This window comes from Podarcis bocagei (assembly GCF_964188305.1).
Source record: "Podarcis bocagei genome assembly, chromosome: 5".
Taxonomy (NCBI): domain Eukaryota; kingdom Metazoa; phylum Chordata; class Lepidosauria; order Squamata; family Lacertidae; genus Podarcis; species Podarcis bocagei.
Genome location: NC_138129.1, coordinates 69,296,289 through 69,323,805, shown reverse-complemented (window position 1 = coordinate 69,323,805; position 27,517 = coordinate 69,296,289). Strand labels below are relative to the sequence as shown.

General features: G+C 40.7%; 1 protein-coding gene across 2 annotated transcripts; it reads right to left on the bottom strand.

The window, feature by feature from the left end:
* Positions 1–93: 93 nt before the first annotated feature.
* PTGFR (prostaglandin F receptor) lies at positions 94–27,517 on the bottom strand. Of its 2 annotated transcripts, none has more exons than XM_081193860.1 (3): positions 26,823–26,980; positions 19,063–19,903; positions 94–2,945 (listed from the first exon to the last, which is right to left on the bottom strand). In XM_081193860.1, the coding sequence occupies exons 2-3, from the start codon at positions 19,849–19,851 to the stop codon at positions 2,640–2,642; spliced, it is 1,095 nt and encodes a 364-aa protein (XP_081049986.1). In that variant the 5' UTR covers positions 19,852–19,903; positions 26,823–26,980; the 3' UTR covers positions 94–2,639. The 2 variants fall into 2 exon arrangements, with proteins under 2 accessions (XP_081049986.1, XP_081049985.1); XM_081193859.1 differs by lacking the exon at positions 26,823–26,980 and adding an exon at positions 27,020–27,517 and having other exon boundaries at positions 95–2,945.

The following is a 27,517-nucleotide window of genomic DNA, read 5'->3' as shown; positions in this document are numbered from 1 at the left end:
AATGTGAAAGCTGTATTGTATTTCTTATAGTGATTTTGTAGAATGCTTAGAGAGTTCTCTTGAAATGTGAAACGGTACATAAATTAAATACTACTCTCTCTTTTTTTGTCTAAGACAAAGCTTCAAAAGAAGCAAACTTTATTTACAAGCACATAGTGAACAACTTTAAATCTGTAAACCATACAAGCTACCCAGACTGTTTCTAATACTTATGACTTTCACAGCACAGACTTTTCTCAGCACTTGAGAACCACTCCAAAAGAATCACTGCTCTAGTCACATGGCAATAAGTTTAAATGAGGCACTGCATCTTACATTCATTCTGTATCAATACATAGAAGAAAACAAATATACATACATTTTTTTAAAAAACCATTAGCCACAAAGAAAAATATCTACATAACATTTATTCACATGACAAAATAATGCTCCTTTTTTTGTTGTTAGTCAAGCATTTCTACAATTGTATGGTTGAACATCAGTCTGCTGTCATTGAAGCAAACTTTTTGCCCAGAAGGATGAAAAACTGAAGGAAGTTATTAAATGCCGACATTGTGACCTGTACAAAAAAATGTCCAATTTTACATTTGACTCACCGAGTTATTTCAGTGGCACCATACAGAGTGCTAGCATTGATTTGGTATTAAGGCCCTATTGTAATCTATCAAAAAATAAAGCCTAGTGTGTCCCAGGGCCTGTGATAGAAGTGCTAATGACCCTTTCATATGACAATTCAATGGGTGTGTTTTTTTTACAAAATGCTATTTTCTCCACCTTCTATTAACCCTGTCACTCCATCTTTACTATGCCTGCACAACTTGTAGGAGCCACCAAGGCAGGTGTCTAACCAGAGCAAATACAACCCACCAACATTCAGAGATAAAAGGTAATTAAAGCTCCTGGTCACATCAGTTATGCTGCCTGTTTGGATACAAAAACAGGAAGTCACCTGACAAGGACACAATAAATGGTTGGTGGGCTCCATTTGATATTACAAGTCTTAAATTGTTTGGCCCTAAGCTCTGCAAAACTCGTTTCGTTTGTCTAGTGTAGTCTATAAGCCTTTTGCAGGATGCTATTTCTGTACAGCACTGTGCAAGGTTCAAGAGCAGGAGGAGTAATAGTGATAGCAGCAGTAGCATCAAGTGGTACTATTTCAGGCATATTTTCTTTTTCTTTTACAAAAAAGGAGAGAGAGAGAGAAGCTATGACAGGCCTGGCTTGTGACTTCTGTAGGAATACCCACAAATGTTTCTGAGTATTCTACTCACAAATTACTTTTGCTTACAGACAAATGGTGGGAACAGATTTAACATCTCTGCTTTACCCATCACTACTCTTTTTCCATTAAAAAACAAACAAAACTGTGAAAGCATATACAAGGCAGGAAAAAACCTAGGCACTTAGTTGCCTGAGATCCTAGGAATGTTATGGGGCTTGAAATATTTATGCAGTACTGCATGGGCCTGGTATCTTAAACAATATGATACTAGATCTCAGAAATTTAAGGCTGATTATTAAGCAGACAGGTTATTACATTCTTAATAAAGCCCTTCCCAAGTCTCTGTAAAATGTTTTGCTTATGGAATGGAAACCACACTCCCTTCATCCTATCTAGTTTCTCTTCCAACCTCTTGCTGAAACATTGGCTAATCAAAGAATTTGCCAAGCTCAGTATGCTCTGCACCACTATTTTCTTTTAAATTCAATCTGCATAATTCTGTGCTACAATTATTACTATTTTAGCTCAACCCAAGTGTGTTGCAATTCTCATATTTGTATCAACCACTTTTTGTTTTTTTAAGAAACATCAACCCACACCTGAATATTGCTACATACTTGATTCTGACCTCAGTTTGAATGATCAAAATTAACATTTGGCACATATGTCACAAGTGGTGTTTTTTTAATATGTAAATACATTTTTGAAGTTTCACCATACTTAAGAAGTTGTTTTCATAATCACGTGGTTATAATTGAAAGGTAAATGTGCTGTAATATCTGGTGAATTATTAGCCTTTAACGTAGCAGGGTAGATTTCCTGGATTGTAACAGTTAAATAAGTGTATCGACTCTTGTAGGTTTGTTTCTAGCTCTTTTTATCTGTGGACTTCTTTTTTTAAGTTGTGAGAAGTTCAGCTTGCAAGGTCTTGAGTCCCTTCCTGAAGAAATTGACCTTCTACAACGCATGTGTTTCAGATTTGAGTGCTACATTTTCAAGAAAATGTGGAACAGTTATACTTGCAAGGCAAGGTGCATCTTCAGAGTTACGCTTAACAAACAAATTCATTGCCACTTTCAACAATAAGGTGTTTGTTTGCTTCTTTTCTTTTTTCTAAGAACATTGAACAATATTCTTTCATTCAAAAGTATTTCCAAAGCTGCCAGCATCATCTTATATGCTTAACGTTCTGTTATGTTATAGAGTCACAAGTCTTCAGCCCCAGGTTTGATGGGCCGGTCACATAAATAGCAGTCTTTGGAAGGTAACCAGCAGCTCCATATTGTTACATTTCCAGAAATGGGCCAGCTTTCCTGTTTTGAAGAGGTGAAAAAACCCCAGCCCATTCACACTGTACCAATTTTTGAGCAGCTTAACTACCATTGCCCATTCATTTCATCGTTCTACGTGCTTCATTTTATTGCACTGCTGAACTGAGTAGCTGCTGATTCGTTTTCTTGGAACTGCTTGGTGAATCAGAAACTGCAGCAACTTTCAAAGAATTTTTAATGGAGCTAAGTTCCCATGTATGCAAGTTAATAAAATGCACACCACAAAATCTCCTGGCAATCTTGTAGAGTTTTTTAAGAACAGCTTTTCTCAGGAGAATGTATACCCATGGATCTAAAATTTGATTCCACGTCGCCATTCGGAGAGCGAATAGGATTGTTTCACAGGATTCCTGGGAATGATTTTCATTTATTCCAATATTGGCCATGGTCACCTGCAAATGGAAATAAATTCTATTAGATATCAGAACACATCATCTAATATAGCCGTATTAGTCATCTTTCATTCTAAAGACTTTGTTATAATTTGCTTTCAGAATAATGAAAACTGCTGAATATCTGAAAACTAATGAGTTAGGTGGAATACAAACAGGTCGAAACAAAATAAATAAACTCACTAGATCTTCCTGGAAGTTGGTGGAGGGATGGAAAAGCATGATGTTAAAGGAGTGAACAATCACATACCAATGAGTTTTGGATGCAAACAGAAATAGGCCAGAGAATTAGGCAGAATGGGAGGAGGTTGGCTGGGTACTGGCATTAGAGAAAGGACCAAGCTGTGTGCTAGCATAAACAGCTTTCCCAGTTTCCCCAAACCTGCTTTTCTCCAAACCTGCATCTACTAGGTACCTTCTTTGACCCACCTAAAATTCACTAACTCCTTTGATTTCTGCATGCTACCTTTCTTAGTGGAGCATTTCCCATTTTATTTACTCAAAATTCCATGCTACAAACCTCATTTTACCAATTAGTACTTAATCATGCAAAACCTAATTACTCTTACTAAGAGTTAAAATTAGTATACAATTCAAAAATGATATCATTTGAAATGATATCCTGAACAGATATTGCCAACGTAATATAGGAATGGCTAGGCATTCCATTCTATGTATAACCATCTGTGTACATGAGAATCTGTTACATCCTAATATGGCTCCAGATGAAGATTTGTGATTTGAGATGTCACATAAAGAAGCAGAAGCTGATTTATTTATTGCATAAAGATTTATAACCTTCCCGTGAACCACTCAACTCCTTGTTTAGTCAACTAATCTTAAAATTCATCTGTTTCCATTAAAGTGAGGAATCTTATGTGTTCAACCATTTAGAATTAATTGGAATTCAATATATCATGTTTAATGCTTCTCTTGGACATGGGTTCAGGTATGTTCTGATTATCTTAAAAAGCAACATGCTTTTTGCCCTGAAATCCAAGAATTTTAAATTAAAATTACACCAGTAATAATAGTCTCTTTTAATTGAATTATGTTTCCATTCCATTAGTGCTGAAGAAAATAGATTTGTACTAATTTGCATCCTATGATTATTAGGAAAGGCATATTAATATATGCCGTAAACGGCCTCGGCCCAGTATAGCTGAGGGAGCGGCTCCACCCCCATCGTTCTGCACAGACACTGAGGTCCAGCACCAAGGGCCTTCTGGTGGTTCCCTCATTGCGAGAAGCAAAGCTACAGGGAACCAGGCAGAGGGCCTTCTCGGTAGTGGCGCCCGCCCTGTGGAATGCCCTCCCATCAGATGTCAAAGAGATAAACAACTACCTGACATTTAGAAGACATCTGAAGGCAGCCCTGTTCAGGGAAGTTTTTAATGTGTGACATTTTAATGTATTTTTAATCTTTGTTGGAAGCTGTCCAGAGTGGCTGGGGAAACCCAGCCAGATGGGAGGGTACAAATAATAAATTTATTATTATTATTATTATTATTATTATTATTATTATTATTATTATTATTATTACTATTATTATGTTTGGCTCTTCTCAAATGATGAGCTCCATTGCCATGGTCTTATCTGACAAGAATTGTGGGTAGTGCCAAGTGGCCACATTAAAGTCCCCTCAGTGACACCTACATTGGGTGTTCTGTGTTTGTCACTGAGCACAGATGTGCCAAGACACCTATCAATTCCAGGGGACCTTGCCATGGTGCCAGGTGTTGATGCCACATCTTTCAAAAAAATAAATTAGTTGCTGAGGACCAATGCATTTAAGTGGGAACAGAAAATGGGTTGATGTACTATTACTACAATCAATAAATTCATAGCATTAGAAAGCAATTCCCAAAGTAAATTACAAAAGTGATGATTTTTTTTCTAGCCATTGACAAATGCAAAACTCTCTTAAATCAACTCTTCTCATGTGGTGAAGCCATTTAATATTCTCTCCTACCAATGTAAGAATGTTCAAGAAGGTGCTTAGAGAGAAAGGAAAACAAGGCTATGTTTGCAAAGTCCCCCATCAGCAATATATTTTCCCATAACCAATGCCTGCAGTGGCACAAAAAGATAATGAGTCAGAACACATTTATAGTTCATGGCTGAGTAACTCAAATCCTTGGAACACAATGAAGTGATGTAGAGATCTATCCAGGTGGATTTCAAAAGAATAAGGAGATGGGATTCAAATTAAAATCCATATAACTATTTGAAAATTGAAAGCCTGCTTTGAATAACTTTTCTGGGCACTTAAATTAGCCCAATCCATCTAGAATCCCATTAATCATGATTAGCTTATTCCATTAGTTTTAAAAGCAGCTCATCATGACTAACTTCAGCTACAGTCCATGCAGAACAGTTAGATTAGGCACACACCAGCTTTGATCACATCAGATCAAAATCAGTTTGAAAAAAAGACAAACAGATAAACACAGGCTATTGGCTTTGAAATCCCATTACTTCTACTAAATGCAACGAAATAGCAGGGCCTTTAGAGTTAAGAGTTATAATTTCATTAGGGTATAACTGCTTAAATCATTGAAGCATTGCATCTGAGAAAAATATTTATGTTTAGTCTTAGGCAATAAGGACTGATTGAGACCAAGGGAAAATAGCTGGCAAATCTGTGTGCAAGTTTCATCAAGATGCTAGCGCAGTGAATCAGTTTGACGTGATGGCTCTGAGCTGACTGCCAGATTTGTGAGAGTGCAAAGTTGAGATTTCCAAAAAGACTGCAAGGCAAACTACAAATCATTCCTTAGAGTATGCACACGTCTATGTCCACATCCTGTTTAGTCATGAAAGTTCAGAAGTCAGTGCATAAAACACCCCGAATGTGTTGCCCCATACTTGAGAGTAGCTTTGAATAGGCATCACATCCAAACCATGATTCCATATGCATGTTCTTATGGATCAGCTCATGTTTTCTGGCACTGCCATACAGATAGTATGTAATTATCTAAGTCCACTCCTGCCAGCTGTGAAACTCTGTGTCTGGGAGCATTTTTCTGGATGGAGAGACTATCGTCTGGGGGCGGGGATCATTGGCTTTATAAGCTTTGACCAGGCCCCTAAATTGCCTCTTTGGGACATTTGTCTTACCCAACGCATCCTCTTTTTTAATATAGGATAACCAGTGCTTTATTTTCAGCCAGAACCTCTCAGGTGGGCGCCATTGCCATTCTAAGAGAACAAAGGAGGTGTTCATGGTGAGTTCCAGCACCTCTTTTTCTAGAAAAATAGCACTGAAGATAGCCAGTCACTTTGTAGCTGAGTAGGAGTGTTTTGCAACCCTCCACAGGTAAGCAGGTTTTTTCACCTAGTCTGTATTAGGTTCAGAGGGGGTTGGTGTTTAGGTTGAATTATTATTGTTGTTGTTTTTGTTGTTGTTTTAAAAAATTAATCCAACCTATCTAAGTTTCTCCAGCCACTCTGGGTAGCTTACAGCATATATAAAAACGTAATAAAACATCAAACATTAAAAAACAGAATATCTTATACAGATTATAAATAAACCAATAAATTAATAGAGGAGAAGAAGAAGGAGAAGAAGAAGAAGACATTCACAGTTATACCCAAATTAAAATAACCACCAACACCAACTAAACATTTAACCAAACCAAACCCAACAAAAACAAAACAGAGGGACCAAAATTACAACCATTTAAAACATGTTAAAATATGATAGCCAGTTGCCCCAACCCAATAGGTTGGTTTGGTTAAGTTGGTTTCATGGTTAAGTTGGTCACATGGTTGGCAGGCAGATGCAGGAAAGGCTGTGGTGAGGTGTGGCATGTGAGCACCCTTATGCACCTTTGAAAGTGAAGGGCATTTTCAGAGACAAGTTGCTTTGGGTTTTGAGGCCCTTAGCCTGGAAATGGAATGTTATTGAGACTAATCTGGCACACCTGCCCAGAGTTGTGGGATCCAGGAGGGGGTGGGACAGGAAAGGCTCCCTATTCACCATAAGGTTTTGGGTCTATGATATAGCATATGCCTTAGAAGGGCACAGCTTGGCTCACCAAGGTTGAAATTAAGTTAGGTTCCCAATCTTCTCTTTGTTTATTTATTAAATCTGTATACTGCCCTTCATTTGAAGATCACAACATAAAAATACAAAATGAGAACATAAAAAGACAAAAACCAAACCAATAGCTCCCACACCCTCTCACAAACACATTTAAAATGACATTGAATGTTAATCAGATAAGACCTGGTTATACAGAAACATTTTCGCCTGCACCTGAAGACATATAATGAAGACACCAACCAAACCTCTCTGGGAAGAGCATACCACAGATGGGGAGCCACTGTAGAAAAGGCCCAATCTCATGTTGCCACCCGCCGGACCTCTCATTTCTGCTGTAGATGTAGTTTAAATAAAATGTGGTCCTACCTATTCATTGTACAGTTGTACCTTGGATCTCAAATGCCTTGGCTCCTGATGATCGAAACCTGGAAGTGAGTGTTCTGGTTTTCGAACAATTTCGAACCATTTATGAATGTCCAATGTGACTTCCGCAGCTTCTGATTGGCTGCAGGACGCTCCTGCAACCAATCAGAAGCTGCACCTTGGTTTTCAAACAGTTCCTGGAGTAAAACAGACTCCCGTAATACGTTCTGTTCGAGAACCAAGGTATGGCTGGATTTATATCACGCCTTTTTCTCCAAAGAGCTCAAGGTGGAATACAGTACATGGTTCTCCCAAATCCCATTTAATTCCCACAACAACTCTGTAGGGATAAAACTCTCAGATTAGTTTGAGGGGCAGTGAGCTTCATGGCTGAGTGCATATTTGAACCCTAGTCTCCCAAGTTCTAATTGGACACTAACTCCTACACCATACAGTGGTGCCTTGTGTTATGTACCATCCCCCTTACGAATGCTTCGGATTATGCGCTCCACTAACCCAAAAGTAGATGCCCCTTGTTGCGAACTTTGCCCTGGGATGCGAGTGGAAGTCACACTCCAGCAGCATAGCAGCAGCGGGAGGCACCATTAGTGAAAGCACGCCTCATGTTATGAGCGGTTTCCAGTTACGAACGGACCTCCGGAACAGATTAAGTACGTAACACAAGGTACCACTGCATTTCAAACTCATTCCTTGTGTCTTACTTCTTTACTCCTGTGTCCAGTAGCTTATTACAGTGTAGCTTAGTGGCACAAGAATAGACTCAAATTGTACAGAAAAACACTAAGTAGCCTTAGTGTTTTTCTACACTATTTGATACTAAGTAGTATCATCCAAAATATGAGCAACCTTGTGCCTGCATACACACAGCCCCTTCCCTCTTCCCTTCAGATAACACTATAACAAAGCCTGGAAGCCTTCAATTAACCAGGAAGGTTAATTATAAGAAAGCACAACTGGAACAGTAAAGCAAAATCCGACTACCCTAGTCTTCATAATTTAAAGTCATTTTGGTGAGCACATGAACGAACAAACAAAATAATCTGGAAGCTCTCAACCTGGAAGGAAAAGCTAACAAGAGATAAGAGTCCTTACAACCCTTTCGGCTAATGGCTAATTTGCAATGCCCAGAACTAAGGCTACAATATTGTCCAAAACTGGACTTCTCGTTTCCCACTATCCCAAATATAGATGCTCCAAATATTCATAGATAGGAATAAGTCATGTGTCTTCCCACCAGAGGCATGCCTTAGTGCAACAAATACACATAACTCGTATAAACAGTATGTTACTCATGTTTCTTCCATTCAGTTTTTACTTCCTAGTGCAGGGAGAGCTAACTAGCAATGACAAGAAATTACAGTAATAATATATTTCTACTGGTAAACTTTCAGTTGTATATAGGCCAGCTGTAGCATGCTGGTAAATTTATAACTGGGAAGTGCAAAAAATAATGTGCAATTTTATTTATTCCTCATGTAGGCACTCGCAGTAAAATCAACTATTTTGCTCCATTGGCTATCTAAAATTACTGGTGGGAATATAGTTAGCATTTTAATTGTCTCATTAAAAATAGCATAATTTAACATTTCTACTCTCTGAGGAGAAATAGTATAAAATATCCAATTTACATTCTTTCAGATTACACAAGCTGGTGAAAGAAAGTTTGGTCTAGGAAAAAAATTAAACCTACTCAGACAACATCTTAACCTTCATTTCAGAGACTGAGACATCCCATGAGCCAGGGCATGAATTCTTTGGCACTAGTGGAATATCTATGCCCATCAGGTAACACTTATTTAGGGTGCAATCCTACCTAGCAGAGCAATAAACTAGCAGAGCAAAAATTATGGCAGTGGGGTCGAGCTCAGGATCCAATGAACCCCAGCTCAGCTCAGCCAATCCCCCCACCCAGAATGTGTTGTGTTAGGTCTTTCCACTGACTGGCACATTAGGCATCCCAGCAGCAGCATTTCTGCCCACCCACATGTTCAGTGAACATAATGTGGGTGGGTGTGGTGTTTCGCATCAGTAGAATAATGCCAACTTCACTTTGCAGGCAGGGACCAGCAAGGTTGGGCAGAGGGATACCTCCAAATCCAGCACAGAGGGGTTTGAACCACACCCCTAGGATACCAGCTAAAGTTAAGCACATTTAAATCTCATAGGTTTCAGTGGGATATATTGGGTGATGTCCAACTAAATTCTACTCACAGCTGATCTATTGAAAATAATAAAATAATGAACTAAGTTAGGTCCATAAATTTCAATTAAGCCCATGAATTCCCAAGTATTCTTCATTGCGCAATTTTATTCTACCCAAAAAACAAAATTTTGGAAGGAAATTGCATATAAATAGGACTACAAAGGTCATTAGTCCACAACTGTTGGAGCTGTCTACCTATCCACAGTCATTTGTAGTTTAAGAAGAGGAGGAGGGGTGAACTAGTAAGTCACCTGATTTACAATTATTACTAGTCCAAAGCCATCAGATATTGACAAGACAGGACCATACAAAAAATAAAATAATATTCCATAACTAATGCCAAATTATCCATTATTAAGAATTGTAAAGAAATTCTCCTTCTGTTAGGAAATGTATTCAAGTACAATTTATCTTCACTTTCCAGTGAGACTAGGAATTATTAATAACAACAAATGGGACCATTTCTCTTTTTCTAAAAAGTTGGGAAGAAACAAGGCGTGAAAAAGTAATAAGAGAACATGAGTGATAGTAATCTTTGAAAACCACAAGTAGAAAGTGTCAGACCCTGCAGAGTTTTGACATAAAAGATTCCCTCCTTTGGTCAGAAATAAAGTTCACTTCCTAATAGGCAGCACATAATTAGGATTTTGTTAGAAATATTAATCTAAACCACATAGTAGAAATGATAGTAGTAATTACTTTTGGGGTTTTCTCATCTCAAATTAATGGGTTTTTCCCTTTTTAAAAATAGGTCCTCTCACAAAAGAGCAATGTTGAATAGTTGAATAAGATCTTTCCTCAAATGCATTCTTTTCCATTCCACCACCATATTATTCTGTCTCTCTCTCTCTCTTTCTCTCTCTGCAATCCCAACTAAATAACTGCTGATGCACAAGAGCTCTTGGGACACTTCAAAATAACAAAGTAAGAAAAGACTTGTAATGAGAAGGTTTCTTCTTCTTCTTCTGATTATATTTTCTACACAGAATTCAAAAGAAATAGAAATCTCCATTTCTTGTGACTTCAGGGCATTTTCATTCTCTTAACTTTGTTACAGGAATATCTCCCATGAAAAAACACCAAAACACTAAAGTATTAGTCAACGAGCTCTCCAGTCTTCCTACAAATGGAGGTATTAGTTCCCCCAAAAAATGAGTCAGATGGAACCATATCGTGAAATAAAACTGCTTTTAACAGATCAGTGGGAAAGAGAAATAAAATAGGAACAGGGCTGTTTAGATAACAAAACAGTACTATTATAAACATTATGGAATTCTGCATGTGACATTTCAAAATAACACAAGGAAATAAATCAGCTCATATAAGAAATCTGGAAGAGAACCTTTCAGGATTACATGACAAGATATGAAGTCCAGTTCCAAGCACTAAGCCACCAAACACATGCACAAATCCCAATTAATGGACCTCTTTGAGTGGGTATGTCACTACATTTCCTTCAACTGATGGCCAGCAGTGATTGCAGGATGGTTTACATGGACAAATACAACAATCCCATAACTGGAAATGAATCAACATAAAATATACCTAACACACATTTACTGGGGAGACCTTCTGATTTCAACAAAACATCCATATAAGACTTGCTTAGGACCTCTACTTTAAATGAATCCTTCAGCTGAAACCCCATTTTACTCTTATCCTACACAGATAGCATATTAAAAACAAATGTCATTCCCAATGACTTCACAGTCAAAAGAAAGAATACCGAAATATTAAATAAGAGTAACAACATTTGACAATTAGCTCATATAACATTGTTTGCAAATTCATTTCTGTTTTGTTTTAAAACCTAGATGCGCAGATTTGAAGTTGCCAGACAACATGATGGTATACAAAGCATTTTTAAAAAATATCTTAGCCGGAAGACATCTGTTTGGAGTTCATTGAACTTTGCTTTTAATTTGAAAATCATAATGAATGTCTAATACCCTTGTAGTTAAGGAGAAAGTATTGAAAACATCACTGCTGTGCTCATTCTAAGCAGCTGAAGACTACTGCTAGGTACATTTTCAATTCTGCTATGCACCCCTAATAAACTGGCCAGCGGCAGAAGACCCCAAAAGTAAGCAAATTTAGACTTTCAGCTTTAAATCTTGATTCCCCTTTCAAAAAAAAAAAGTTTTATCAGCATTGACATTATTGTCACATTAGCATGTCAACATTAACAGAAAAGCAAAAACAAATATAGAACCCAGATCTTTCTGGCTTGTCTAATATTGTAATGTGCAAGCTTCACCAGGTTCTATTTCTTATCATTGGAGATTACATTATTTATTATAGACGTTAGTTTGATTCAATAACCTTCATTGTACAAAACCACCAACCAATGTGTGCTAAAGGCAAGATTGCAATCCTGCTTGGCCTTGCCGCACCCATTCTCCCAGGGTAGGAAAAAGGCTATGTTCATGAGTTCAACCCATGTGTGTCATGTTGTCAAGAAAAGGTACCTATATAAGGAAGGTGAGAGAAAATAAGTAGAACAAACCAGGTTCCAAGGGGGTAAAAAATAAAAATAAACCTATCATTTAATACAAGTCCCTTTTGTATATCAACAGACTCAGGGCTGCCAAAGAGGTTCCTGTTCCTTTTAAGTGGTTTGGTTAATGGTACAATTCCTTTTTATAGATAGCTCTTAAGTGACCCTATTTCTATCTTAGCTTAGTAAACTCTGTGAAGCCTGAAGAACTGCTGCCTGTCAGTGTTAACAGCACTGAGCTAGTGCTAGCATCTTGTGTTCCTATGTGAAGCCTCTAAGGGTTTGTCTACACCTGGGTTTACTGTGTATTTGTGTTTCCCTTTTAAGTAGTGTCGTCCATGTGACATCCCCCTCAAACAGCTCCTATCAAGCTTTAAATTCAACTTCCCCAATCCAGGGATAATCCTATAACTTCAGAAAAATATGGCCCCAAACCAATCCACTTAAGACAGCAGGTGCATGGACTGCTTTTTAAAGAGAGTGGATCAAGCACTACTAATTTCACTTCTCCCCTTTCCACACACACTACATCCCACCAACTGTGCTGATGCTGATTTCCAATGAGCTCCACAGACATGTTAAAAAAGTGCAATACAGGAAAACTGAATAATGATTATTTCTGCAGATCTCCCTGCACCTAGACTCAGTAACTGTATCAGCTACTTTGCTCATGAACCCATCAAGAAAAGTCAGCAAATCCCGCCCTAGGAGGAGCAACTTGCAAAGTAACTGCGTACTTAGAAGTAGGAAAAAACCTAAACGAACCTTGTTACTCAAGTAATTTGCATATCACCAAAATATTCCTGCATGCAGTTATACCCATAGAGAAAACTAACAATGGTGCACGGTTGGAATTGTAAAAAGACTTAGAGGACATTCTTTCCTCTTGGGTTCCTTTGTTCTTGCTTCCTAAACACTGAATTATTTGCCTCTCACCAATTCTATTTTCCTGACAGAAGATTATTTGAAGTTATGGTGTGTTATCATCCAGCATAAAAGTTCCTATTTCTGATATGGTCTAGTCTCCTTCAGTTCAGTAATGCTGAATTCTCAATAACTTTTGACAGTATTTTTATTTTCATTGTCTACACACACCTCATTACTCTCCAACTAAAGTTAAAGTAATACAGCAATGGGAAATGGTGTGGTGCCTTTTGAGTTGTTTGAAATAAAGCAAATGTGACTCACAATTCAAGATAATAACTTCCAAAAGAAAAATACAAATAGGATCACAATCCTCTATAGATTTATGCAGGTGTGTGTGAGTCTGCATTCACAAGTATTCCCACTCACTTCTGTGAAAATAATTATGGGCATAAATCTAGATTATCATTTTCATGTGCTCAAAATAAGCCTGTCATAGCCATCCATGGAGGATACAGACTATGAATTTCAAACTGCTTAAAATGAGAATTTGTCCTTAATAGGTTTAATCCCCTTTGAAATCAATAGAATGAAACCAGTTGATGTGATTTGTAGTTTGTAGCTGCAGTGATTTGTAGTTTGTAGCCATAAATAAGTAAAGACGACAGCTGCCACCCTAGCCCAAATGTTAAGCATTCTAGCATTAAATAGAAAGCTGCTTAGGTGCATGCATTACTAAAGTCCATCACCATCACAATAAATTGAACTGAAATTAAGAACCAGTTCACACAATAAGCCTTGCAGACTGAAGAGTCATCATCACCATGACTCCATGCACAGTAAATATAATTTGTTAATTGTGAATACATGAGGACAGGCCTTGAAAAATAACCAGCCCAATTTCATAGCAAGGCAGATCTGCCAGTTCTTCTAATTTAAAATATATACAGAAAGGACTATTTGCAAAACGGGATATATGAACAGCTTCCAAAAGAAAAACTGCAACTGCTTAAGATGTACATAATTCCACAACTTCTAGCACCATAGGTCACTGAAATTTGGTTCCTAGCTCTCTTGGTTCTCTTTGACCCTGGAGAATCAAATTGTTTGGGTGATTTCATACCTGGGTTGGAAGAATCCCATGCCTGTCGTGACCCTAAGCAGTTGTGGCATTGAGAAGCTTTTGCGGCCGCTCAGGAAATGAAGGGGACTGGCAAGTAGCTTCAGCATACGGATTAATGCTGCAGCAATGCTGGGGAGGGGGCAGGATTGATGTGAGGGCTATTTAACCCCTGCCCTCCAGTTCAGCAGACCGCTCACCCTACCACCCAACAGGCAGTGCTTGCTTTTGCTGGTCACCTTTTGTAGAACCAAGCAGGATTTTCTTTGCTCATCAGCTGATTGGCTGAGCTGGTGGGCTTCTTTTCATCTACTCTGTACTGATGTGGTGGGTGTACTTAGTGGCGGGCAGAGGGAGTCATTAAATAAGTTAATTGGCCACACTGGCAGGTAGATGCAGGAAATTATGATGTAGTTAAGGTTTGGTGAGCACTCTTAGGCACTATTACAGAGGAAGGCTGTGGTCTCAAGGACCACATTCTGAGCTGTGGGACCTGCTGCCATGGTTATGGAGCACATTTGTATAAACCTGTAATCCATGCTTGGAGTTGAGGGACCTCACCTGAAAGGGGGGAGGCAATAGAGGAAGAACTACCCTTGGGCCTAGGCAAGGTTTTGTTATTAGTTAAACCCCACATCTTGGTTTCTCTGCCTACATCTATTTTCAGTTTAATATATGAACAAACATAGCCCAGTTCATTTAAACTTTTTGAGTCTTGCCTCTTTGGTTGTGACACACAGGGAACTAAAATATTATGGTAATTTCTTTTGGGAAAGGAAGAATGCAGTTGCCAGTTGTCTTCACTTTTGGGGTGAGTAGAAGGGAAAGATAAACAATACTGAACTGTATACAACAGGTTTCATAGCTTTCATCTCATTTACTTGGAAATCCAGTTAAATTTAATAGAAGCTTTTAAAGCTTTGTGCCAGTTATGTATGGCAGACAGTCAGAGTATTGGACACATCCATTCTGTAGAGGTTCCAGAATCCCTCTTGGGCCCATTGTATTTCAATTTAACAGTGTCATAAATTTTAATCTCCAGCTTGTCTTTTTAAAGCAAGGTGTTTTTCCAGATTCCTCAATCTATAGCATCCCATTTAAGTCTGTCTAAAACAGTTTGACATTGTAAATATAATGTAATTATTAATTCTTACCCTAAATATTTGTACAGTGGTACCTCGGGTTAAGTACTTAATTTGTTCCGGAGGTCCATACTTAACCTGAAACTGTTCTTAACCTGAAGCACCACTTTAGCTAATGGGGCCTCCTGCTGCCGCCGCGCCGCCAGAGCACGATTTCTGTTCTCATCCTGAAGCAAAGTTCTTAACCCGAGGTAATATTTCTGGGTTAGCGGAGTCTGTAACCTGAAGCGTATGTAACCCGAGGTACCACTGTAATCTTTGTATCTCTCTTTATAAAATCGAATAAAACTTTTTTTAAAAAAAAGAAACAAGTCCATTAAATTAGGCTAGCTGCTTTATTTTTGTATAACCTGTGTGATATATTACAGCTATTCACATTTTGCGTATAAAAGGAGGCACAGAGGCCTTACTCAAAGCCAGTGTGTAAGAAGTTGCTTGAACAGACTCCATCCTATTATGCTAAATTGCACTTTAATTAAAAAAAAGTCTCATATAATGGTTAAACTCTAATCCTTAAGAGAATCTACTGTCTCTTTTCAGAATCAGTTCAGAAAAATTGGAATCAGTTCAAGAAAAAAAAGAGACAAAGAAGAGGTGACTAGTGCATATTAACTCAGACCATAGCATTCCAGGAGAAATACGCATAGCTAAATGAAAAACAGGCTTCTGTTACATCACATTCATTGTTTTGTTCTCAGCTTTAGCTTCATTTTGATTTCTTGTTGAATGTACACTGTAATTAATGAAATGTTTCTGCTTTGAACTATAATAAGAGGGGGCCTTTTTCATATCAGTTTAATTTTCGCGTCCATGTTGATCCTGCTTATATCATTCCCAAGCCAGGTACACAACATGAATATTTGTAAGTTAGATTTGACTATGGTTGTCTTGCTCTTGTTGACACGCCAGCACTGTAAAGCACAGCTAAATGTGATATGAATTAGTAAACACTGAATTTCTGCAACAACCAAAAAGCACTAAAGTATTGCAAATTTCACACATATAAAAAAGAGTAAAATGTAACCTATATCTGTCTATCACTCATACGTATACAAAGAAAAAGTAAATGAAGGCACTCTATAAATAAACATTGTAACCAGTCCCATTATGCATTCTTACAGCATTCTGCTTTAGTCATAGTGATATGAATTACCAAACTATTCACACAACTTTAACTTACTGCATTGCTGCAATATCAGTCTTTATGTTTTCGTGCATTCCGCAGCTACTTTTGTTTCTTGGATCCCTTTAAATACAGTATTTTCATCTGAAAAAAATATTGCTGATCTGATGCTAGTCTACCCAATGATGTAGTCCTATAACCAAGTTGTTGAATTTAATGTGCACTGACTGTTTCTGTTGTACCTATGTATTTTACCAGTTTTCCTTCTGCCAAAAACCTCAGCGGTAATAAATAAAGCAGGCATGCAATCCACAGACTTGTGCAGCTGTTTAACATTTAGTCTTTAACACCCTTTTGAGACATTGCCTGCTTTGAGAGAACACACTGCAGTGGGATGAGACTGTGGCAGCAGAACCCACACCCGACCTATATTCCTTTGAAGTTCGTAGTACAGCCTCTTGGAATACAACTGAAAAAGCAAGGTGAAGGGAAGCCTAACACAAGTACAGCTGCATGAGGATGGCTTCTCCCACTATTCAAATGAGCATGAGTAGGTTTGGCCAGAGACAATGTGTGCAATCCCATTCCATTCCCCTGAACCCCATTATACATGTTTATTCACCATAGACACCATAAGTTAGGGTTGCCATATGTCTGGAATTTCCCAGGCATACCCGGAATACTGCAGTCGGAAGAAGTGTCCAGGCATAAATCAGCAAAAATGTATGGGAAAATCTGGAAATCCGTACATATGGCAATCCATGTCTGCAATGTCGTTTTTGATAATTTTCCTTTAAAACAGCTCAAAATCACCAATTTCTTGCGATTTTGCCAAAATAGATCAACAACTTTTGTATCCTGATTTTCACTTTTTGAAATACAGTGGTACCCCGCAAGACGAATGCCTCGCAAGACGGAAAACCCGCAAGACGAAAGGGTTTTCTGTTTTGGAGGCGCTTCGCAAGACGAATTTCCCTATGGGCTTGCATCGCAAGACGAAAGCCCATAGGGAAATGCTGGCGGTCGGGAGCAAAGACTTTCGCCCACAGCCGGCCTTCAGAAGAGGACCTCTTCTGAAGGCCGGCGAAGGGCAAAAGTCTTTGCCCCCCCCCCGCCTGCCTTCCCCCCGCCTGCCCTGGGCGATTTTAAAATGCTGGCGGGCGGGAGCGAAGCGTTCGCTGCCGACCCCCAGCATTTTAAAATCTCCCCGTGTCCCGGGGAGATTTAAAAATGCTGGGGGTCGGGAGCGAAGCGTTCGCTGCCGACCCCCAGCATTTTAAAATCTCCCCGTGTCCCGGGGAGATTTAAAAATGCTGGGGGTCGGGAGCGAAGCGTTCGCTGCCGACCCCCAGCATTTTAAAATCTCCCCGGGACACGGGGAGCGCTCCCGCTGCCCCCGGACCTCTTTTGAAGCAAGGGGCGGTGGGGAGAAGCGATCTCCCCGTGCTCCAAAGCCGGGCGGGGGGGTGGGAACACCTGCCCCAGCCCCCCCGCTTCGGAACGCTGCTCCGAAGCGGGGTGGGGGGGCGGGAGCACCTGCCCCAGCCGCCGGGCTTCGTAGCGCTGCTGCGAAGCCGGGCGGGGGGTGGGAACACCTGCCCCAGCCACCCCGCTTCGGAACGCTGCTCCGAAGCGGGGTGGGGGGGCGGGAGCACCTGCCCCAGCCGCCGGGCTTCGTAGCGCTGCTGCGAAGCCGGGCGGGGGGTGGGAACACCTGCCCCAGCCACCCCGCTTCGGAACGCTGCTCCGAAGCGGGGTGGGGGGGCGGGAGCACCTGCCCCAGCCGCCGGGCTTCGTAGCGCTGCTGCAAAGTCGGGCGGGGGGGTGGGAACACCTTCTGAAGGCGGGCGGGGGGCGAAAGTCTTTGTCCCCCCCTGCCTGCCTTCCCAGGGGCTTTTAAATCGCCCCGGACAGTGGAGAAGTCCTCCGCTGTCCGGGGCGATTTTAAAATGCCGCCCGCCAGCATTTTAAGATCGCCCGGACAGCGGAGAAGTCCTCCGCTGTCCCAGGGTTTTTTAAAATGCTGGAGAAGAAAAGCCCTTGTCCCCCCCCCCCCAGCCTTCAGAAGAGGTCCGGGGACAGACTGTCCCCGGACCTGGTCTGAAGGCGGTTTCCCTAGGAACGCATTAATTGATTTTCAATGCATTCCTATGGGAAACCGTGCATCGCAAGACGAAAAAACCGCAAGACGAAGAGACTTGCGGAATGAATTAATTTCGTCTTGCGAGGCACCACTGTATGGCAACCCTACCATAAGTGGAAAAGGACATTATCAAAGATCCTAAGGCAGGCATAGGCAAACTCCGGCCCTCCAGATGTTTTGAGACTACAATTCCCATCATCCCTGACCACTGGTCCTGTTACCTACGGATGATAGGAATTGTAGTTCCAAAACATCTGGAGGGCCAGAGTTTGCCTATGCCTGTCCTAAGGCATTGCACAAACTGATCTCGAAGACATATATAGCAAATGCAATCTAGTCAAAGAATACCACATACAATGGGATCTAAATTTGGGCTAGATCAGATTCATAGTGAAAACTATATGGTATTTATAAATACAAAGACCTGCGTTCCACTAGGACTATGCTACTGAAAACAATAATGTGAGTTCTAATATCAGGAGCATCCATTTCTGTTGTCCATTATGCATTTTAATAAAACATGTGGCTAAAAATGAGGAACACCATACATTAAACATGCAGTTAAAAAACTGGCAAAATAATTAACCTCTTACCAGGAATGGACTCCAGCAAATGCAAGAGACACACATTATAGCCAAGAGCTGAATGATCATTTCAAAATGGTGAGATCTGCCTTGTCTATGTTGACTTTTAAATTTGACTCTTAGAAGTGTAATCCCCGTGACAGCATTGCACAAAAATGAAATACCAAGGGCCAGTAAACCCAAGCATGAAAAAAGTAAGAGGTAAAATCTGTCTTCCCAGTCTTCAATTTGCTCAGTTTTATAGAAACACCAGGTCCTTGACGCCTGGATTTGATAAGGTCTTAGCTGAAGTATAGGCAGTAAAGCTATGAAAATGGCAAAGAGACATACCATAGTCAACATAATCTTTACATGTTTAGAAGTCATTTTTGTTGAATGAAATATCGGCTTGGTGACTCCAATGCAGCGTTCAACAGCCATCACACTGCCCAGAAAAAGGGGACATAGTCCAAAGAACACCATGCAGATGCCAAAAATGCTGCAGAGAACATTTGACTGGTTAAATCGAATCCAGTCTTTGTCAGAGGCATATACAAATACTGCAATGGTTCCGTTGATGAGGTGGCCCAACAGGTCTGTGATAACCAAGCCACTAGCAAGAAGCAAAAAAGATGCTTTTGATTTCTGTCTGAACCTCTGGTACGCCTTCATGAGAATTGCTATTGCAAGGCTGTTGGATAAAATCCCCACTGTCATGAAGATGACGGAAAAAAATACAGAGATCTTCTTTTCCGTGGGACAGGTAGTATTGGAGAATACACCAGTTCCAAGCAACGCTGATGGTTTTGAACTATTCATTGTTAGAAAGGCAAACTCAGCATTCAAAACATATCAGGAAAACACCAGGCATCTGTAAGACATTAAATTTAAAAAAAAACTATTTAAAATGTAGGAAATGGCAATATATTGCTCAACTCAGCTGACATACACTGCAGAAACTCCAACATTTATGTAATAGTCATTGCATCTGCACAACTCTTTTGAGGTGTGATGTGGCACAGTATTTCAGAGCAGCTAACTAACTAATTATGGCTGCAAGCCCATGCATACTTACCTTGAAGTAAATCCCACTGTTCAGACAGTCGGGGGGTGGGGGATGCACAAAAAGGAAAGTCAAATTGTATTCACTAGCCCTGTCCTCTACATATTCACTTGGTCATTTGCAGTGGAGCCTGTGCATAATTTGGAATTACATGGGTCACACATATGGAGTATTATATACGTTTAGGTGTTCACACATAGATAGGCTCTAGTGCCAATGAAACAGTGGGAAAAAAGACAGGACTGAGCAAGGGTGGAGGCAGCAACTGAGACACATGTAAACAAAGCATGTGTCACATTTGAAATCTTGAAACCAAAGTTGAGAAATACTTAAGTAGGAACAGAATTTACTACTAAAGGGCATTTCTTTTTTCCCCAAAAAGTATACAGCAATATATCTGAAAGCTCTCATCTTTCAACTAAAGAATTTAGCTGAAATTGATATTCAAGCTGTGGTTGATGTTGCTTGTGTGGCCAAAAGGGCCCTATCCACATACACAATAAAGAACTACTCAAAGTTTGATAATCATCATCGTTGTTGTCATCTTCATCCTCTCTAAGGTAAAAATCTATAGTGGAACTTCCTAAAACCAATTCACTGATAACCAAGTGTGGACAGTGACCATGAAATGCTTACTTTTGGAAGGGAAAACAAAAAACCAGAGGCAGGTGGAATAGAGTGGAGTGGCTAGAATCCTGGACAGCGGCAGTCCACCCTGCTGCAGCATTTTGTTGCAGGTCCCACTTGCATGCTAGCTAATGTAAATTTCATTTCCCCCAAAATTCACACTTCACTAATGCAGAGAGTCTGATTATACAAGTAAACCTTTAGCTTGCTTTAAAAAGAAAAAAGAAAAAACTATCCTGAACCTAATCTGTGACATTTTTTAAAAAAACAACTCACAAAACACTATTTAAATGAGCAATCAGGTAATAGAAGTCAAAATCGAGAACATATGGAGAAGATAGATACATAACTGTATCTTACTTTTCCATATGTTTAACTGTCTCGTTGTGAATACATCTGTCTGATGGTTTTGTCTCACAAGATTGGTCACACATCAGTCAGGCACAAATGAGAAGTTTCGTGGCTGGAATTTGTTTCCAGTCTTGGGAATCCTTCCAAATTTGGAAAGTGACAGGGAGGCCAATAGGAGTCTTTGCTGTATGACTCTGAATGCAAAGGAAGATATGCGAGGTTTATAACTGTGAGCTTAGCTGGACTAGCAGTAGTTTTTGAGGGAAGCGGGGAAGTGGGCAAAACACTGCTGCCTTTGGGATTCTGATGCAAGATCAGTAGCTGAATGATTTTATTTACTTTTACTATGACCTGTTCACCTTTGTAAATAAAATAAGTAATACAAAGATAACCTAAGTCTACAGTGTTCTCTTTCATCCAGGCAAAACTAAACTCTGTAGCATTATCCTTGGACTTACTACTAGTCGGGGAACTGGTTAGCAATATTATCATACTTAGACTTTGGGTTTAATCCCCAACCCACAAGACACTACTTGTTAGAGGAAGCAGGGAGGTCATGTTCTAGTTCTTCCTCCTCTTTGCATCCCCTGAAATTCCCAAAAATCTGTTCCGGAAGTTTGGGGGCAGGGTGGGAAGTGATGAGCAGAGCTGCAGGTGGAAAGTTGCCAAAATTGACATAAACCTCTCCTTCATCCACCAGGAGCTTGAGCATCCTTTCCAATGAACAGAAGAAGCCCTTGCACTCAAAGGGCAAGTCTGGATCCATCCCTGCGTTTGCAAGTTTATGTTAAGTAAATCATAAGGGGTTGAAAATGTAAATTGAAAACAATCTGAAATACTTTAAAGGTGGGATACAATTCTTCTACATAATTAGAAGAATTTCACCACACTTTTCATCTTGCAAAAAATTACCATGAGCCTCAAAACTATACTTGAATTATTCATAGTGATGGTTGAACCCAGCTTGTATTATGACTAAATGGGTTCAACAGTTAATGTGTGTCTTCAACAAGACTGTGTCTTCATGGAAATTAGCTGGATGAGACTTTTTTTAGAAAAATAAATCTATTATTAGTTGGCAGAAATCAGTATTTGGGAAACTTTGGGCTGCTCATGCTGCTCAAACACCTACATATATTGAGAACATAGAGACAGGGGAAATAGAATAAAAAACAATTTTCATATAAATAATGGTGTGCTGATATATTGGAGTGACCAAATCAATGCATTCTACTGCATTTGTAGTACACATCTTGAATAGCCAAGGGTTCCTTGAAGAGTCAGCGTATGTGAGCATGTTCTGCTTTGATTGATTGGCTCCCAAGAAACTGATGTATTTCTTGTTTATATGTATGATCTCTCGGGGTATAAAACTAGGACTTAATCTTACCTTAAACAATACATTGAAATACTATCATACATCGGCTGAGGCATAAGTGGATTGTTTAATATATGCAGTAAAATTGCAGGTCTAAATAATTCAGCTAATCTAGGAGCTGAAACTAGACCATAATGGCAACCCTATTGGCTGAGTAAATGTTTTGAAATACTGAACACATTTTTTTATTGAATCTTTCAGAATAATTCACATTGTTCAAAACTCCTAAAAATTAATTAACCTGCTTACCCATGGCAAAAACATATATAACATATCAATTGAGTAGAGGTATTCTAATCATCCGGTTTCCTGTGGATGCAACTGAACAAAATGTGCCATGCTGTCTCTCCCACCACACAGATCAATCAATGAGTCTTGTAGCTCCTTAAAGACTAACATATTTATTATGGCATAAGTTGTTGTGGACCTAAGCCCACTTCATCAGATGCACGAGGTGGGCTTAAGTCCATGAAAGCTTATGCTACAATAAGTTTGTTAGTCTTTTGCAGCAAAACATTCAACTAGCCTCAGGGCACCTTAAACGTTAGCACAACCTCGGGAGACACTTAACATGGTTTATGCAGTGCTTAGTGTACATCCAACACATGAGGGTGTGAACAAATGAGAGAATATACATGATTTGCATTTATGCATGTGCATTACCTTTCCAGTAGACTACATAACATACATACAGTTGTATTTACACAGTCCCTTCATAGGATGCTCTTAGAGCCTCCATTCACCAAATGACCATGCAAGAGGTATCATACTATATTGTTACACATCACCCCAATCTCCACGAGTGGTGTGAGATTCCAGGGGTTGCAGGCACACTTTATCCAGGGTTTGTGTTTCCTTTTGGACTATGGGGCACAGTGGAGACTGTGGTGTCTTTATGATACATGGTTTATTTACACATATATACAACCTGAGTTTAGAAGGAGGGAGTGCACAGCATTCACATTCCAGGAGGGTCTCTTCCTTCCCCCATAGGCACAGCAGGCTTGGGTCCAAGAACAGGGAAATCAGCCATGCTCTCTCTCTCTCTCTTAGTTAAAGCCTGTCCTTGTCAGTCCACATGGTGCTCTTTGCCCTCCTTCCTCTTCCTTGTTGCAGCTATCAGACTGAAAGGATTTCTCCCCAGCCTACATCAAGCAAACTGAAATCCTAAAACCTTTCTTTTCTCTGCCTGCTAACATAAAGTTGAAGAAAGGTTTCCACCCCTCTTTGGCAGAGAGTAACTGCTTTGTTAATCACCCATTATCTTCCTTCTATTTTACATGATGGCTCTACTGCCAAGTTATCTCCTGATCAGAAAAAAAAACTCATTTAGCCTGTCTTTTAGCACTGCTATATCAAACATCTGTGACCTTCTCTTGTTAAATTCTAACTAAATCTAGGGAGCATGGGTGCCTTGCACCCACAAACTCTGGCACCCAATACCTATAACATTATACACTGCCTTGAGAGATGAAGGGGATTAGAGCACTATTCACAGCAACCATTCCCACAGGAAAAGAATTTGCTTAAAAAAGAAGCCATCCACCACAACACCCTGCTCCTCATTCATCAATAAAACTTCAGGGAAAGTGAGGTAAAAGCACAGTAGACCAAATTTATCTCCTAGAGCCTATTTAGGGGTCTGAGTAGGTACTGCAAAATATACATTTTCAAAAGCATATATAAATGCAGGAGAAACACCATGCTTTACAGTTGTAGGAAAACGGTGAGAATGATGCCAAATTTATTTACTTATTTATTTATAAAACTTGCTTCTCAAATTCCCCTTGAGGTAACTGTACTATATGGAATATTCTTGATTGATTGATTTTTTAAAAAAATGAAATCAGCGGTAAGATATACACACACACATATCAATTTTAGTATTTACTGTATTATTATTTTTAAAAAATACACAATGAAAACACAGAAACCTGAGCTTTGTCATGCGTTTCTCCAAACAAGGGTAAGTGACCTAGGAGAATCTCATTGATGAGTTGACTGGCCATTTGCACAATCATTCCTTCCTCATTTCTCAGCCTACATATTCAATGCACTCCCTGATAATTCCTTGCAAAATACAGTAATATTATTCAACTTTCTGAATTTTAAGCTATAAATTGCTGGTGAAGAGCTGATACTTTCTGTATTTAAATAATAAGATCAATCAGCTGAGTAGATTCTGACTAATTAGCTCCCCTTCTGGCCCATAATGATTGCAATATACATGATTCCGCTTTGATTAGGTCAGTTTAAGAGTAGGACTTCCAGGAGATAATCACTATAATATGCAAGCCTCAACATGCTTTGATTAGGAGTGCAACATCAATGGAAATTATATAATTCAGGTGCAAGTTTGCCAATTCAGTAGTGGGAGAGTTCTGATACAAATACACTTAGTACTAAGCATTTATTTCTCTCCAGGAACATATCAGGCACTGTCCTGAATGCAGTGGTGCACTTCCTAGCACAGAGAACTTACAGCCCACAGTTGACTGATAAGGAGAGAAAAAAATGTTTTGTTTCTAGCATTTCAACTTACGGGGGAGCATAAGTTGAAGTATGCAAGCATGCAACCTTAAACAATTAAAGGCAAGTAAAGCAGCAACATAAAAATAGTCATTATGCAGGGATTGCTTCTGTATAAAACATATCACTTGTGAAGTCTGTGGATGAGTTACATAGGTTACCTTTCTTGAAATGTAGGTTGTTTCTCATTTGATCTGGCTATATAGGAGCTTCAAAAGCTTTTCCTATTATCATTTTCAAAGACACCCTTTGTTTTGTGTCATTTGCCATACACATACACAATCAGGTTGCAAGACACCCATTATATTAAGAAGTTCCATGGTATGCCATTCAACAGACATTCTTATTTCTGGACATAGCACCACTGAATTGCACATAACCAGTGCTTTAAAGTAAAGTATGTGCCAGTACTCACCATGAAGTTGCCACACTTTTAACGTTTGCAGGAGGTGGGGAAATGTGCCAGTACTGCGTACCCTTGAATGTCCCCAGAAAACAATCACTGCACATAGCATATGCTAGCAATATTCTTAGCAATATTCTAAGCTGCTATTCCACCAACATGACAGGTTACCTAGAAGGTATGCACCAATCCCAGCCAAACTGATGTGGCCAGAAAAGAGCAATCATGTGAAAGTTTTCTCAAAAGTAAATCCCAGTGTAATCAATGGAGCTTACTCCCAGGTAAGGGGGCTCAAGATTGCAGCCTCAAGAAAGAAATCTGATGCGGATGGATGGATGACATGCTTCAGTACAAACGCAATTTACAGGTCTCAGAATATTTCAAAAACTAATACATACCACAAGATAATAGGTATAACTGGAGGCTAAAGCGATGGGCAGTTACTGATGAGGGAGTGAAAGATCAATAGGAATCATTTAGTATGGAGAGGGGAAAGGGAGGATAAAAAGAAAGGGGAAAGAAGGAAAGGGGGGCATAATTCTGAGGAGATGGGGGAAATGAGTAAGGAATTCGGAATCCACTAGCTGAATCGTATTGCGGCAATCCTGTGGCTGCGTCGTGCTAAGAAAGGTGTAACTATACAAAAGTTAAGGAGAACTTGGGGAAAAGGCTAAGTAATGGAGAAGTGAGATGAACAGTGGGGAAGGAATAGGGCTGATGAGAAAGCGATTAACCATGGAAAGATCATGATGTTGAGAAACGTAGGAGGTTGTCGAAGAACAGATGGCAATAAGTTATGGGGAAAGGAAGCTGGAGGGCGCAGAGAGAAATTAACTGGGTTTGCGGGTGGGAAATGGGGACGAGAAACAGGAGGAGTGGCCAACACTAATGTGCAGAGACAGTGTTCCGCATCTCTCACAAAGCAGCCTTTACCGAGCCGGACCATTGATCCATCTAGTGTTGCCTGCACTGACTGGCAAGCTCTCCATGCATGCAAAGCAGATCACAGAATGGCAGAGCTGGAAAGGACCCCGAGGGTCATCCAGCCCAGCCCTCTGCAATGCAGGGATCCTGCCCGCAGCTTTTCCCAGGGCGCGCTCGCTCTGCCACTGAGCTAACTCTCAGCACTACTGGAGCTTAGTGTCAGATAAGAGGCTGCAATCCGGTGGCCACCTCCATTCATCCGGGAATGTTTTAAATTCACACGCGCGCTCGGGCAAAGTTGAGCGTCATAGAATCATCGCGTTGGAAGGGACCCCGAGGATCATCCAGCCCAACCCCCTGCAATGCAGGAACACGCAGCTGCCCCACACCGGGATGGAACTGGCCACCTCGGCATTCTCAGCGCCCCGCTCTAACCGAGGGAGCTATCCGGGCTGCAGTCAAGCCAGGCTGGGTCCCGCTACCTGTGAGCAAGAGGAGCCAAGCCGTGTGCTCACCTGCAGCCCTCAAAGACCGGGGCGGGAAGCGTCCCCTTAACACACTGACTCGGGAACAAGCCCCCCAAGGAACGCGGGAGGACTTCCAAGTAACACGGCTAGAGCTCCTTCCCGACTGTGGGCTTCTTCCCGCCCGGACCACTCGGCTGCTGCCGCCCTTGAAACCGAAGTTTGCCGGGCGCGGGGAGGCTGTTTACCTCAGCTCCTTCCTCCGCTCCCGTCCGCCGTGTCTCGCCTGGTCCGTTCATGGCAGCCGCCGCCGCCCCCAGGCTGCTCCGCCAGCTGCTTCCCGCTCATCCCGCGAAGCGGGCGGACTGAGGCGGCAGCTCCGGCTGCCTTGACCCCTAGGCTCGCCCACATTCCCGCCCCTTTCAGCTAGCGCGAGCGTCACGCTTCTTGTCGGCTCGCTCCCGCGCGCCCTCGACGAGCCCTCCAACTCTCCTGTGAGGCGGGGGAGAGTTCTCTCCGCTGTCTCTTTTCCAGTCAGGCAGGCGCTGCCAGAGGCCAAGCAACATACACCTGGCGGGAAGGAGCGGGCCAGGGAGACGGGAGAGACAGTTTTTCCACCACACAAGTGACAATAAACAGACCCACTCCCCGCGCTTTCCAAAGATTTAACGAGATGGGCTTCGGTCTCCGCGGAACGGCGCAGATGTGCTTCTCTTGGAAGCGCTTTAACCCCAAATATCCTCAGA